General features: G+C 42.2%; 1 protein-coding gene across 4 annotated transcripts in view; it reads right to left on the reverse strand.

Moving 5' to 3' along the window:
- The window catches only part of Clnk (cytokine dependent hematopoietic cell linker), a 189,887-nt gene that overhangs the window by 23,789 nt on the left and 150,150 nt on the right, over positions 1 to 15,948 (reverse strand). For all 4 annotated transcript variants that reach the window (XM_010641849.2, XM_010641846.2, XM_019210328.2 and 1 more), the window contains 6 exons: positions 13,561 to 13,586; positions 13,330 to 13,349; positions 11,111 to 11,221; positions 7,085 to 7,112; positions 3,452 to 3,470; positions 1,468 to 1,549 (listed from right to left, as the gene is read on the reverse strand). In XM_010641849.2, coding sequence (XP_010640151.1) covers positions 1,468 to 1,549; positions 3,452 to 3,470; positions 7,085 to 7,112; positions 11,111 to 11,221; positions 13,330 to 13,349; positions 13,561 to 13,586 — 286 coding nt within the window. The remainder of the gene's footprint in view (positions 1 to 1,467; positions 1,550 to 3,451; positions 3,471 to 7,084; positions 7,113 to 11,110; positions 11,222 to 13,329; positions 13,350 to 13,560; positions 13,587 to 15,948) is intronic.

Genomic DNA, 15,948 nt, shown 5'->3' on the forward strand with positions numbered 1-15,948 from the left:
CCAGAGTGCTGAGATTACTGGCCTGTGCACCAGGCTCAGCCGAGGAAGTGAATTCTGTTGTGGAATAGTGTCAGGACGGGACTCGAATAGCAGAATCGTTATTATAAAGCAACAGTCCTAATACCCACAGGTCAGAGGGTGAGAACACACTTAGTGAAAGTGTGAAATAAGATATGGAAGCAAATGAAGGAAGAGAAGGGGTGGGGGGTGTCACGGTGTTGCCAATGCACAGGACCTGGGAGCAGTCATGATAGCTGGCACTGACTGGGCTCTGGACTGGGCTCCCCGTGTAAGACGTGGCACTGTCCAAGTCACACTGTTTGCCGGCAGTGATGTCAGGCAGTCTTGCCCACCTGCTACTCCTCTCCACCACAACATGGTGCCCTTCCAGAAAGGACTCACTGGAAACTAAAGCGTGCCATCTCAGCTATGGGCAGGCGCCAGAGAGTCACGGTTCACTGATAGCATTTTTAGAATCAAGTCACTATAGGCAACAGGGGCTACTGGAATGAGCGTGGGGTTTGGAGTTGGACTCTGCTTCAAATGTAAAGGATTCAGGATTTCGAGGTCTCATTTTTTTCATCTGGGGAATGGGTAAAAATTATCTTCTGTCCTGAGTGGTTTTGTTTTGTACTGGGGCTTAAACTCAGGACCTTGCGCTTGTGAGGCAGGCACAGTGCCACTAAGCTAAACCCCCAACCCCTGGCCTGAGTGGTTTAAAGCTGGTGTGTGATGGATGAAAAGTTTTCCAAACAGGGAGAGAGTGGCAAGGAGAAAATATGTAGAAAGAGTTACAGGCAGGGGAGTGGGAGATGCAGTGCCCTACAGTGAGCAGAGGCTGGTATGTGCCAGGGCGGGGGGCACCGTGAGGCTGCAGAGCGGGCTGGGAAGGGAAGTGGCAGGACCGAGGACACAGCCATCGGCCAGTCTGATCGTGAGAGTCTCACAGAGCTCACTTGGAGGACCTATGCTCTTTTGAGGAAGCCTCTACTGATTTGTAGGACCTCGGTCAATGAATCATCCAACAAAGCCTTTGCTTGGAGTTGACAGCTATTCTGGTAACCTGATCAGAAAATTATTTACTCACAGAATGGCATTTTCCACGGCTGGTCATTTATGAAGTGCTGTTCCAAAGGGACTGTGCACTTTGATGTGAACATCAGCTGAGAACAGTAAGAAACAGCTGACTTCTCCTGCAAGACTGATGAGGATCCATTTCCGGAGGTTCTGCCCAGTTACTATGGAATGCTTAAAATCCTTCAGACTTCCCCAACATTAAATCCATCACTTAGAAATTGCAGAAAGAGCGATACTATCGGATTCGGTAACTGCTGGGATTCCCAGGTTCCAGAGCTTCAGAATTAAAGGCCAGAGCTGTTCTGTGTTCCCAAGTCCTGGCAGTCACTGTCCAGGAAAGCACGTCGCTTGACCCCTGAGCGGGGCCCTAACAAGTTCCTGGCTTCTTACCTTGTAACAGGAAGTGGAGTCTTCTGAGTGTTTTGGTTTTGTGACAGGTGAGATGATTCGGGCTTTATCTGGTGATGAGAAACTAAAGGCACAACATAACTTGATCAGGTTGCATACTTCAAGTGATTGAGGATGATTAGAAGCCCAATTAGTATTATCATTCCATCTCACTAGTCTCTGGTTATTACCAAGAGGCTGCTGATGGTCGATGGAAACCATAGCTCATATACTCTATAACTCTCCAGACTCTGCGGGTATCTCCTGCCTACAGCTATAAATATTGCATTGAGTACTTACCACCTCAGGAGTGCAGAATACTGCGTTGGAAAGTATTTTAGGGGTCTTTTAGACCAGTGAGTTTAAAAGACTTCTGGCTTTATGCCATTCATTCACGTCATTCAACAAACATTCACCGCGCATCTCCTCAGGACAGGTGCTCTGCTCGGATATAGAGTTAACAGAGGAGAAGGACATGGTATTTACATTTCAATGAAAGGCAAAAGGAAATAAACACCCAAGTAGAACAACAGGGAGAAAGAGACACAAAGAAATCAAAAAGTATGTGTGGGTAAAGAAGGCCTTTGGGGAGAAGATCTCTGAACCAAGTTCTTGCCGAGGAGACAGTGATTGTCAGTGACTACCGTCGCCACCTGCCACCCAGGTCCGCATTCTCAAGCCCTTCCTGTGACAGACAGACAGGTGACAGACATTCCGCCAGAATGCTGACGGGGACCAGAAGTTCCCACTGAGATGTAACCAGGGACACGTTTTCTCTATGTTTCCCCCTTGATCATCAAGTTTTGAAAAGTTCTGCCAAGCATACGGGCTGGAGTTGTTCAGTAATTACACATGCTGTAGGGGTTGCTACTTTTTATTTTGTTTTCATCACAGGTCACTTCTAACCAGTCTTGCAGAGTTACAAGGGTGAGTAGTCATGCTACGATATGAAATCCCATAAAACACTCTCTGAGTGGCGATTCTAAGTAATAAAGCTGCGGAAGCAGGCAGACACTGACTAAGGCAGCCTAACTTGAGTTGTCACTCTGGGTTGTGTCAAACGGTGATCACAAACTGGGGCCTTTGATTGAAGGACTGAGACTGGCGGAGATGCGCCGTTGCACTGATAACTATGGCGGCCCTTGAACATTTTAGTATGTTGAGAAAGGGAGTGGTTTTCATTGTTTCGAAACAATTTAAAATTGCCTGCGAACCTCCAATCCTCCACCAGGAATCCGCAAAACCAGGCAGTACCTTCTTCCATTTAACTCCCTCCATACATAGAGAAGCGCCGCCTCAAGACCCAAACGGGAGATGCAACTTGACCAAAACTACACAGCGAGTACGTAGCAGGTCTCTGAATCCCTGACCCAATGTTGTTCTGTGGAGCTGCGCTACTTATTTGCAACTCTTTGGGCCACGGGTAGGTCCTTTGCCTCTTCCCGCATTTCATCCTTTTAATGGGATCGAATCAGTATTTCAAAGGTAGGCATAAAGGTATCCCGTACATCAGGCCATGTGCTGAGTGTTGGATTATTTGCTACTTCAGTGGCACCAACATTGCTCACACCTGTGTGTGAATGAGGGTGTGCGCGTGTGTGTGTGTGTGTGTGTGTGTGTGTGTAACAAGCATGGGTGATGTCAGAGGACAAGAGACATCAGTATCTTCTTGAGAGCAGTGGGACATCAGTTTCTTTCCAAAATAGCAGGGTAACTGTGAGACAACTCTGGGTTGGCGGCCTGTGGCTAAAGAAAGAGCCATGACTCCCTCTGATTTAAATTAGCTTGTTTAAACTGGAGGACCTTTGGATACACTCGGAGGCCCTGCATCCATGTGGACCACATAATTGTGCACACACACACACATACACACACACACACACCAGACTTCAGAACAATCCTTTTAAATAATGACTATTCCTACAGATCTAGAAACAGAGCATATGCTAATGGCACTGGAGTAAGAAAACCTTTGTAAACAACATACCTTTTTCTGCTTGAAGGACCTGTATTGAATAATAAAAAAAATTAATGTATGACTTCTAGAGGTAGAGGATTTAGTAGAATACTATAGTATTTTGGGAGCATTTGGTTAGTAGAGTTTGGAAAAATTGTTACCATCAAATTTTTTAAAAATCTACCTGGCTTTCCCAAAGATTAAACAAAATCAAACTTTTATACTCCTTGTATGATACAAGAGACAAATATATAGTGAACCAATGGCACTATAACTTGCTTCGACTTTTTTGAAAAGCACTTTAGCCACAGTTACCAGGATCCTTTGGAGATATTCTTATTCTTATTCCAGTAATTGCTTTGATGAGACTCTTTTCTAAAAACAAAGCTGAAATCTGCCTCAGGTTCTGTGTGGAGGGATGTCCAACACAACATTGTTTACAGCAGCAAATCAATAGAAGCAGTTTACAGGACCAGATAAATAAGAATTGTTTCCATGCTGCATTTGCTTATGGGCATATTCTGAAGACATTACAGGTATTTATGTAGAGAACAGAATAGAAATACACTGTTAAGTATGCCTCAAGGTTACATTCAAAACTGCAGAATGAAAACGGGACCCAGGATATATTTACATGCTGGTATGTTTTAAATGTATACACATGTGTATGTATGAATGTAGAAAAATGGGTTTAAAGAAATATAATAAAGTATTAATAGAAGTGATGAATTTTTTCTTTATACTTGTTCTGACATTTTATGTACGGACATGAGCAGAAAATATTTGCATTATTTTAAAAAATAGCCATTTAGCTTCCCAAGCACTTCCTTTCTCTTTCCTTTCTTAAAAGAGGTAAATTAGATTGTCCTTTGTTATGAAAATCTGTACACTTAGTGAATGGTTTTCATCTTTGACCACATTCTACTCTTGAAAAAAATGAAATGTGTCACAGTAGGGACAATATATGCTGAAGGATTTATTTAATCACAAGTAACCTTATGAATTCCCTTTTGGACATTAAAAAATAGGTAGCATTTAGATAAGAATTGTTGCCCTGAGGGATGGAAAAGGTCACTGGATTGTCAAATGAGGTTTATAAATGTTCTGGAATAAAAATGTTTTTTCCTTTATAAATATGTTGATACTTTTTATGGGGTAAGGAAGATTTATCGCATCATTTTTTAACATTTCAAAGGGATTTAAAGTCCAAGAAGCAATAAAAGCCATTGGTTTACGGATGCGCTCCGTAGAGGTCGTGCTATTTGCCCGCACTCACAGTTACCTCTCCGCCAAGCTGACCCCAAGCCCAGCTCTCTCTGCTCACAAATGCTTTTTAGTTAAGAAGTCTTTGGCAGGAACGTTCTCAGAGCAGCAGCTCATGTCTTGTCTGACAGGCCTTTTTGTTTTAATGACCTTGGCATCCCCTAGGGTTCAGGGAAGAGGACATGCATTTCATTACCGATGGCTAGAAGGAGCAAATCTGCAGGCCAAGTAGAAAGTGGAATGGATGCATTCTAACGAGTGGTTTGGAAGTCTCCCCTCTGAGTCTTCCCCAGGACTTTGAATCTGCCTGCTCCAAGTGCTCCGACAGGGCAGTTCTTGGACTTGTTAAAGGCAGGGGGAAGCAGAGCCATAAATCCTGTCTGCAGAGAAGCCCTGCTTTGGGAGAGTAGTTGCTTTATTTCATTGAGACCCAGCCAACTTTGTGGTTAAGGTCTCTGAATTTAAAACCAATGCAATAAAAAAGTAGCGTGAAATCTCTCTAGCTTTTCTACCTTAACTTTTTAGTCTATTAGAAAATAAGCATATTCAAGTGAGATGCTGATGTCTCCTTTATCTTCTCCCTCTGTCCCTCCATTATTCCTCCGTCTCACTCTTTCTTTCCTTCCCTCCTTTCTTCTCTTCCTTCCTTTCTTGCCTTGCTTTCTTATTATTTAGCTCAGACTGCCTCACTGTGGTTTTTAAGGAAGAGAGGCACGGCTGTGGGCAGCAGCCCAGGAGTGGGATTTCAGGGATTGTCCTGTCTTCTGCCAGCTGCAGGAAGTTTCGTTGTTTTCTCTTAAGGCTTTGTGTGGATGAAGAGACTACGAATCTCTACTTCTCTTGCAAACTCTGAAGTGCCAGTTGAATTTGAATTGGGGCAGGTCATATTCTCTTGGAGTAGATTCTACTCTCCTAGGTAATGAAGCAAGCACTCCAGGTGCTCAAAAGCATGGTGTTTGCCCTTCTACTTGAGCTTTGGGGAAGTGAAGTATCTTCGCAAAAGAGAAGGAATGGGTTTGTTCCTAGACCTTTTTCTTTAGATGACACCAGCTCCTAGCAGAAACCAACCAAGGTTACAGAGAAAATGAGCAGTTGTGCAAGCTCCAAGCTGCTCTCTTGCTTGTTGGTGACCAGAAGACCTACTGTTCCCTCAGGCTGACCAGTGCATTACGGACTTGAAACCATCTTGGGGCAGCCAATCTTTACCTGCAGCACATCAGTCCAACCTACAGGGAGAGAGGTGCAGAGTCCTGGGTCTAAGCGCCTGGACGTGTGGACTCCCCCAGCAGCAGAGCACCATGCTCAGCTTGCTCTTTCTTGGTGGTGCTCAGGAACTCCAACTCCTAGAACACGAGCCTGGAGAAGTGCTATATGGAACCAGGGCTGTCTTCTCCAACAGGAGGGACATGTCATCCTCCTTGACAAGATGAATCATCTTGTGGATTACAGGGATGGAATGAATGTCTTGTTTGAGTGACAAACTAAACATGTGACTTTTGACATCAGCATTTTCATAAATCTAATAAAGAAGAAAGGAAGCGAGGAAGAAAAGTAGGAAGGAAGGAAGCAAGCAAGCAGGCAAATCAGCCTTTCTGGTCCAGATGTAAGAGCATGGGTCAAGTAAGAAAACAGGAACTGAATGACTTAGAAGCCCAATGGGGAGAGGCGAGGACCTGTACGCTGATGGACAGAAACTTTCCATTAGTCATGGGACTTACCCTCTGCTTAAGAAACTTCCTCTTTCTCTCTTTGTGAATTAAGGACGTAACACCCCTAGAAAACTCCAGGACCGCTGCACCTCACCTGACTTTCATGCCACTTGTTGACTCTCTATTTGTCATTGCTGCATTTATTGAGATTTTTTTTTTATCACAACAACTTTGGAAAGAAATGTTTTTGTCTCTATTTTACGGCCAAGGGAACAGAAACTGGACGGGTGGGGACACTCGCCAAAAATCACAAAAGCTAGTGGGCAGCAGAACAAGATTCAAACCCATATTCACGTGACACTGAATCTCATCTTCCTTCTACTTGCAGTCTTGCCTTCCTCAGGAAGAACAAATGTCAAGGTGCACTACGTTTTCCAGTGCTTCTTTTCTGTGACGCTGGAGGCTGGATGCCATCCATGGGGGCTGTATCTTCCCTGTGGAAGCGGGTGTGCTTCTCAATGTACCAACAAAAAGGAAGTGAGCGTGGCAGAAGACTAGGGTTCTTGCCTGAACCTTTGCTTGTTTTACTGGTTTTCTCACCTTTAAAATAGGGACACATTTTGTGCATGGCTACTGTGAGAATTAGGTGTGACGAGGTACCCTAAGAAAGCAGCATCTTTCTCACTGTGGTCATTTAATGCACAGAAATTTTCTTTTTGTTTCCCGGGGTGGGGGGGAAATTGCTACTTACTTCACTTAAGTCCTTTAAGCTTATTTGTCTGTAAGAAAAAAAGAGATTTGGTGTTAAATAAAATGTGAATTGTAATGACCAAGATAAAATCATTCTGAGCCCTTATAAAACCTTTGATTACAATTTTCTTGCCCAATTAACAGTCCACAGATCAGTAGGATATTTATCACTGTTCTACAAAACTAAAGCAGGTTATTTTTTCTCATAGTTTTCCAGGGAAAATAAGTTACAAGCCAATATAAAAGGTGATGATAGGAAGGGTGTTTCTCCTTTCAGGAGGATTTAGATAACATTTTAGTTCCTCCTGACATTTGGTTTTCAATGTCGTCTCATTAGCACAGTGACACCTATGACTGACTTGCTCTGAGAAAACGTAAAGAGTTTTAAATATGAAGCTGTCACATGCTGTGGGATCCCAGGAAGTCATGTATAAGAGGAAAAAACACTGATAAAGAAAAGAGATCTTAGATGGGGGAAGAACTATGAAACTGAATGGAAGGGAAAGATTCAGAATTTGATAATGTGGTCACTGGATAAGTCTCACAAGAAACCCGAAGTCTTTCATTCTAGAGACAAGCCAGTCAGCTTCTCTGAAGCTCATTTTTCTCGGCAAAATGGCAACAAGCGTCTTCATCTGGAGAATTCCTAGAGACGCAAATGAAAATGGCAGCTAATTCAGTGGATGCCATTGTTAGAATGTGGCCACGTTAGAGGAGGAAGTGACGAGGTTAAGACTGCACGGCTGAAGGCAAATCTCTGCTGATGGCGGTGGACCCCGGGTTCTCAGTCTGTATCAGCAAAGTGACCCTTCAAGTAGGCAGCACTCAGTCATTATGTGCTGGTGTCAGCACTCCAAGCAATAGGTGATTGCCTTGAGGTTCCATGGTTCCGGAAGTTTCAACTCAGCCGGCGGGAGACAAAGGCAGCTCCTCCACACCCTCCCTTTCCTATTAGTCAAGGAAGTGAGAAGATGAAGAGAAATGGAATGAAGTACAGCAAACACCCACAATGGCAATTATTTTGAGGTTAAGTCCCAGGATTGTTAACACTTAAGAGACCAGCATAGTGAGCTTGATGGATTGGCTGCAAGACTTCAAGTTAAAATGTAGAGTTTAGGGTTGCAATTTTAAGTTATAATAGTGAAGACATATTCAATTTTATTTGTAAAAACTTCGAACTGCGTAGAAGTTGAGTTTTCCTATATTTATACATGACTCTATTAGGTTGACAACAATTGTTAAAGAAAATTTTGCTGGCTAGGATTTAGACTTGCCTGGTCAGCATTAGGAGTATGTAAAAATCAAATCCTTTCAATTTATAAAGGCATTTCAAGTACTTAAGATGATTTAGCGAGTTTGTAAGAAAAATCTAAGTGAATTGGATTTAAATCCTTGCTTTGTCATCTATGGGCTTCGGCATTCTCAGCAAGTTAAATGCTCTTTCGAAGCTGAGTTTTTCCACCTATGAAATGGACAAATCCAAAGACTAATAAAGAGAGTTGTTGAACATACTAGTGCAAAACACATGTGAAAGCTGTTTGGGATGAAATACTTCTCATAGGCAGAACACCTCAATGTGTAACTAACTTCCTCTAGATTACACCTTTTACTCCGAGATAACTGTAGATTCCTCTGAGTTGCAAGATCTAATACAGAGATCTTCCAAACCCTTTACCCACTTTGTCCCAGTCTCAGAGTCAGACAAACTGTAATTATAATTGAGTTCATACCTTGATATCTGTATTCCCATCCACAAAGGTGAATGTGGACACCTCCATAATCTGTACTTTCTCTTTTTGAAGGGACCGTGTGTTTGCATGTCTATAAGGATTTCTTTTGGCGTTCCAAGTCAGCAGAGTATATATTTTCACAACTGAGATTGCTTGAATGGCTGGGCTGCCAGCATGGCTGATTGCACAGGAAAGCCCAGAGTTAGGAAAAGGGGTTTTGGGTGTCTTTAATATGAGTGCTTTATTTCAATTATATTTCACGTGAACCCCAGGCCTTGGGGCATTGGATTTATTGACGTGTAAAGAATTACCATGGCACAGTGAATTCTATGTTTCCCTCAGTACCCTTGTGATAGTGAGACTGCCTTCTGCACAGGGTACTGTGGGACTAAATGCTTCAATACAGACAGCAGACTTTGTGCCGGGCCTTGTGTAGTCAGAACTCAGAAAATATTCAGTATTCTTATTGTTCAGGATGACTATACTTGGCCATGGTATTAAAGTAGCTGTGAAGCTACTCCTTTTCTGATTCTCTTTCAGATTAGGTCAAGGAGAGAGTCTCTTCTTTGTGACCAATATCTCCTAAGAACCAATCTACTATTTGCATATCTCCCCCATTAACAGCAAGAAATGTCCCCAGATTAAAAGTTATGGCTTGAAACTTGCAGTTATTTATAAGTAAATTTACTTAAAGTGGGAAACAAATGAGCAAGGTGAAATAAATATTAAACACACATATTGTAGCAATCACAGCAGTGCACAGATCGTAGAGACCACACAACTAGCGCTCTTCAAGCTTTCAAGTTCTCTTCTACTTCTGAGCCATCAATGAGTCACCTAAAACTTTCTTTAAACGACCTTCTTGGATGCCACAATTATTCTGTGAAGCCGATACTTACCTTGAAAGAAAGACGCGCCGGGGATTTAGCTCAGCGGTTCGGTGGCCTGCCTTGCAAGTGCAAGGACCTGAGTTCAATCCCCGGTACCAGAAAAAAAAAAAAAAGTACAGAACTGCTGGCCAGTGGAGGCAAACGGGCCTGTAAGACAATGGGTGGAGCCACAGCCACCATCCAGGGCGAGAGTTCGGGCAATTGTCAAGGCTGCAACTGTCGCCACTGAAGCCCTTGATTGCCAGAAGTAACTCACAGCGAATGCCTCAGGGTGGGATTCACACACTGTGCTTTAAAGGCAGCTGCTGTCAGGGCACTGGGGGGCACTCGGCCGGAGCTGCTGCAGAAATGGATGGCTCTTGTTCTATTTTCACAGCCCCTGTGGCTATTCATATGTGACCTGGTCATCAGTAAGGTTGTCTGACCACCCAAGTGTGCTCTGCTAAAGGTGCATTTGAAAGCACAGCTCTCTCCCTAAAGCAAAACTCTCCCTTCTTCTATTGCTGATGTCCCAGTGTCTCCAGGAGGGTGTTGTGCTTTTACTTTTGACAGTCACATGCCAGCCCTGTGACTCTGTTACTTAACGGTCTCTGAACCTTACTGACCTTAGAGGCCCCAAAGCAGCCAATGATATTTGCCAAGAGCCTACAGGCCATCCCAGGGGCTGGGCACTGGCCCTGGAAAATCCATACTTTACAGAGCCCCGGGAGAAGCCTGTAAGATGAAATGCAGTAATTCTGTCACAGTTATGACTCCACCTGCCAGTACCTCTACAGCCAGAAACAATCATTCCTTCTGTGCAGGAGTAGGAAGGAAATGCCACATCCTGCTCTCACGTCCAGATTTGGTAATTGGAACCATCTTGGGGGAAAACTACTCACTGGAGTTAGTCACATTTTGTGATTAGCGTCAACTGCCAAACACCCCATACATTGGGAATGGGAACCCCATCCCCATGGAATCCCTCAGTGCCAGTGGGCTGGTTTTGCAATATTTCTTTGTCAAAGAGGCAATGATGTTTTTGATAGAAGAGGTCCCAGGCACAGCATATTTCTCCAGCCTGAGTGATGGTGGGCTATGCCCTCGGTTGGTCTTGGAATGGTCTGAACCCCTTTTTGGCTTTTATATAATGACATCCTGATTTCCTCCTGGCACGGAACAATTTCTTCAGTACCTCAGGCCCCAAAGGAGCACTTCTTTCAATAGTGCATTTTATTCCAAAGCTGTTATTTTCTGGGAAGGATCAAACACAGGTTGCTAAGACTGTTGCCCCACCTCCCCCAGGAGTAACTGGCCCTCCCAGCTCAGGGGAACTCCCCCCACCCTTCTGTGGAAGCCTCTTTGGGGTGTGACCCCCACCCCAGTCTGTTCCTGGGAACTGTCCAGCAGCAAGCCCAAGTCCCTCACCTGGGCTCCCTCTGGGCTTCTGGAAAGTTGTTCTGTCGCAGGGTCGGTGTGTGGCCCTTCCAGGGCGTGGGGGGCAAGGGCTGGTACTTCTTCGGGAGAGTGGGCGGAGGCCTGTGTGGAGAGAGTCAGCAGGGCTTAGCAGTTGGTTGCACAGTGGGCTCCTCACCCGTGCCTGGCCCTCTCTGTCCCAAGTTGGCTGGAAACACAGTTCCGTGATGCTCACTGGTTTACTGAGCAGCAGGATCTGTTTCAGACAGCCACAAGGGTTAGTTTGTTTCTTCTGGCCACTCTAAATCGGCCTCCCTGAAGCCTTGCTCTTTGGTTGGGTGCCCTTTTCACAAGATGGTGATACATTTGCCCACAGAGTGTCATGTACTTTTTAATATGGTGCCTGTTTGAGTTGCAGGAGGTCTGGGGAAAAGAGAACAACAGGCTTCCCTCTGTTGCAGGCCAGAAGAGTTTTTAGAGCCCTCCAAGGAAATATGGACATATTTGGAAGAGAAGGAAGACCACTTCGCCAGTTCATTCCCCAGTTCACCGATGGACTCATTCATTTATTCATAAAGGGTGTCTGGTCCTGTGGTGACACTGAGGGTAGAAAAGGACACTGTGCTTGGCTCAAGATGCTTCCAACAGGAGGGAAGAGAGAGGACTGGAGAAATGAGTAGCAAGAATGTAACAGATAAGGGCCGGGTATTTAGCTCAGTGGTGCCACTGCACCAGGTCCTGAGTTCTATGGCTGGTACCCAGCCCCCTGAAACCCAACAATGTAACAGATGCCAGGTGCCGTGGCAGAGGGACCCACAGGCCGGAGTAGAGCAGCAGAAGGGGCCAACACCAAGAGCCTCAGCAGCTCCTTGCTGCTCTGCTCTATGTGTACATGTTATGTGGGTTTGCACTGTGTTATATATAAATGCATGCACTTATGTGAACACGTATTTGTATGCTGTAAGTCTCTTAAATTCATATACAGTCATTGTATGTTGTCAATTTGTATGCAGGCATTGGCTCACAGGTTTTAGACTTGTTGACATACAGAGAGATCAGGTCAGCCCGGTGGCTTTTGAATTTGAGTATGATAAATATATACCCATGGGTGATCTGGCAGATTTCTTTGCTAAAAGAAGGGAGAGAAACAGGAGGGAAATTTTGTTGGGAATATAAACTAGTACAACCACTATGGAAATCCTCAAAACACTAAAAACAGAAATTTCATTTGTCCCAGCTGTCCCCCTTCTTGGTAACTTCCCAAATGTTAAAATTATCACATTACAAGGATCCATGCACACTGATGTTTATAGTAGTACCATTGAAATAGCTAGGTCTTGGGAACAGCATGTATGGTCTGTCAACAGATGAACAGATAAAGAAAATGTGGTATTTGCACTCAGTGGAATACTGCTCTGCCACAAAGAAAGATCAACTTGAAGAATTGGTAGGCAAGTGGATGTAACTTGAGAACATAGTATTAAGTGAAGGAATCAGACACGCAAGCTTTTTTTTTAGTAACAGGAGTCGAACTCAGGACCTTGCAGTAGGCTTGGAGGCAAGCTTGAATACCACATGGTTTCTCTTATATGAGAAACTAAAACACGTATATGAACAAAAGAGAAGATAAATAGGAAATAGAAGTTCAAATAACTCCTTAAATCACCTATTCCATTATTTCAAACTATTTTAATATCTTTGCTAATTTATTTCATTTATACTACTAGTTTCTCTTAGTGCATTGAAAAGCAAGGTGTATGTTATTATCTGTTTCTTCTCTGTAAGGGAGAATCTTTTTTTTTTGTCTGTGTCATGTATTCTGAATAACTACTTTGAAATTAATGATACACAGTGTATTGACTTTTGTCATTCTTGTATTACTTTGTAGTGAAATTTTGTTTTCTTTTTTCATAAAAAAGGAAATAAGGTGCCTCATTTCTTTGGGCACCTGTACTCTGCTCTGAGTGCTTCCTATAGCTATGTCTGATAAACCTTTCTTATGTCTCTTTTAACATGAATGAATGAATGAATGAATGAATACAGGAAAACATGTGTATATTAGTTAAATGTGAATGAGCGAGTAACTAAATGGGTGAATGACGGCTTGCCATTGGTCAGCTCATTAGTTTTCTAATGTCAAATGTTTATATATTTTCTTTTCAAGTGCTGGCCCACATCCCTTAAATAAATAGCAAAAAAAAAAAATGACTATATGAGTTTAAATGTCTTACCTAGGAGGTGGTAAAGGGGTCTGTTAAAAAAAAAACAACGACAGAATTAAATTTGTTTTTCTTTGAGCAGTGGCAATAGCTAAATTTTTTTTGGCTTACAAACAGAAATCATAAATTATGACTAAGCTCTTTAGGGCATATTTTTTAAGACCTATACAAGCTTTTACTTCATCCACAATTCTAAGATTTTAAAGAAAAGAACAACAAACATGTTCTAATTATTTCTCTTACCTTGTTTTCCTGCATGTGTTTGTCCCCTAAAATGTAAAAAGGAATGCCATAAATTTATGGAAAACATTGTCAAGCACTATTCTTATATTTGCTTAAAAGGAAGTGATTCTTACTTATGATTTCAATTAATATTTAATCAGAGTGGTGACATTTGAAAGATCTATATTAGGTGTCCAGTATGATGCTAAACATTTCGGGTTTGTGGTCTTATTAAACATCCTTGTTTTGTGAAATTAAGGCAATTTAAGTTAAATATTTTACCTACAGTCACCCAACTAATAAAGGGCAGAATTAAAATTTCATCACATATAATGTGATAACTCAGGCCCTCTCCTATCATTGGCTCCTATTCATAATTAACATTCATATATGCATAATCATAATATTTAATATTAAATGGAGAAAAGACATCAAGAAATGAATGAAACTACATTGAATGGGTAATATTTACTTATATATTAAATTATACATGTATTTTATGTATATGTATATAATTTTATGCACATGTATATAATTAATTCAAGTTCCTCAGGGTACAAAATCAACATTAAAAAAATAGCTTTTCTGTACACCAATAATGAATTAGCTAAAAAAGAAACCAGGAAACAATACCATTTACTATAGCATCAAAAGAAAAAAACAATCTAGGAATCAACCTAAGGAAGTGAAAGACCTCCACAAGCAAAATTACAGAACAGCAAAGATAAAAATTGAAGAAGACACTAAATGATTGAAAGGCCTCCTACACTTGCAGATAACCGGTATCAATAGTGATAAAATGGGTACAATACCAAAAGCAATCTGCGGAATCATCTTAACCCCCATGACATTCTTCACAGAATTAGGAAAAAAATCCTACAATTATATGAGAACCAAAAGACTCAGAGTAATCAAAGCAATCCTGAGCAAAAACGAAGAAACAAAAACAAGCCTGGATGCATCACAATACTAGATATCAAATTATACTACAAAGCTGTAGTAACAGAAACAGCATGGCACTGGCACAAATAGACACTTATACCCGCAGAATAGAACAAAGGGCACAGAAGAAACTCATGAAAGTACAACCATTTGATCCTGGACAAGGGCGAGAAGTACACTGGGAAGACACTGCCTCTTTAACAATGGTGCAAGGTTAGAACTAGATCCTGATCTCTTACCTGCTACAAAAATCAATCCAAAAGGGATTTTATCTGTTATGCTTAGGGTGCAAGTGCAAAACTTGAAACTTTGAAACTGCTAGAAGGAAACACAGGGGAAACACTTGAAGCCATAGGGACAAGTAAAGACTTCTCGAAGAGGACTTGAACAGCACAGGAAGTAGGAGCAAGAGCCAGTAAAAAGGGGCTACATCAACTTACAAAGCTTCCACACAGCAAGGGAAACAACCAACAGGGTAAGGAGAGAGTCCACTGAATGGGAGAAGATCTTTGCCAGCTACTGTGTGGATAGAAGACTAACATCTAGATATATAAAGAACTCACAATACATACACACACACACACACACACACACAAAATAATAGCTCAATCAATAAATGGGCAAGTGAATTGAATGAACACTTCTCAAAATAAGAAAAAATACATACACACACACACACACACACACACACACACAAACAAAATAATAGCTCAATCAATAAATGGGCAAGTGAATTGAATGAACACTTCTCAAAATAAGAAGTACAACTGATAAAATGTGCAACATCTTTAGCCACTAGGGAAATGAAAATCAAAACTATCCTGAGATTCCATCTCACCTCTCAGTTGGAATTGCTGTCATCAAACACACAGGACACAGTACATGCCGGGGAAGATACGTGTGTAGGGAGGGAGATCTGCTACGCTTCTTGTGGGAATCTAAATAGTATGGGCATTGTGGAAATCAGTATAGCTCCTTACAGAACTAAAAACAGAATGCCCTACGGCCCAGCTATCCCACTCCTTGGTATTCGTGAGAAATAAGTAAAGTCATCACAGTGTAGGTATAAATGCACACCCACGTTTATCGCTCCACAATTCATAATGGCCAACATATGGGCCTGGCCTAGGTGTCCATCAACAGATGAATGGATACAGAAAACATGGCATTTGTACACGCTGGAGAGTGATTCAGCTGTAAAGGAGAACAAAGTTATGTCATTTGCAAGACAACTGAGGGAATTGGAGATCATCAGGTTACATGAAATAAGCCCAACTCCAAAAGACAGGCGTTGCATGTTTTCCTTAACACACAGAATTTAAAAAGATGACATGAAGCAGAGAGAAAATATCATTAGAGGTAGGAATAAGGGGAAAGGAGAGAGAGAGTGCAAGGGAGAGTAAAAGGGAGGAAAGATATGATCAAAACAAACGCAGGTATGAAAATAGCATCAAAACTCAACATTTT

Source organism: Fukomys damarensis, unplaced genomic scaffold, assembly GCF_012274545.1.
Source record: "Fukomys damarensis isolate Sample0158 unplaced genomic scaffold, DMR_v1.0_HiC HiC_scaffold_35, whole genome shotgun sequence".
In the NCBI taxonomy this organism is placed as follows: domain Eukaryota; kingdom Metazoa; phylum Chordata; class Mammalia; order Rodentia; family Bathyergidae; genus Fukomys; species Fukomys damarensis.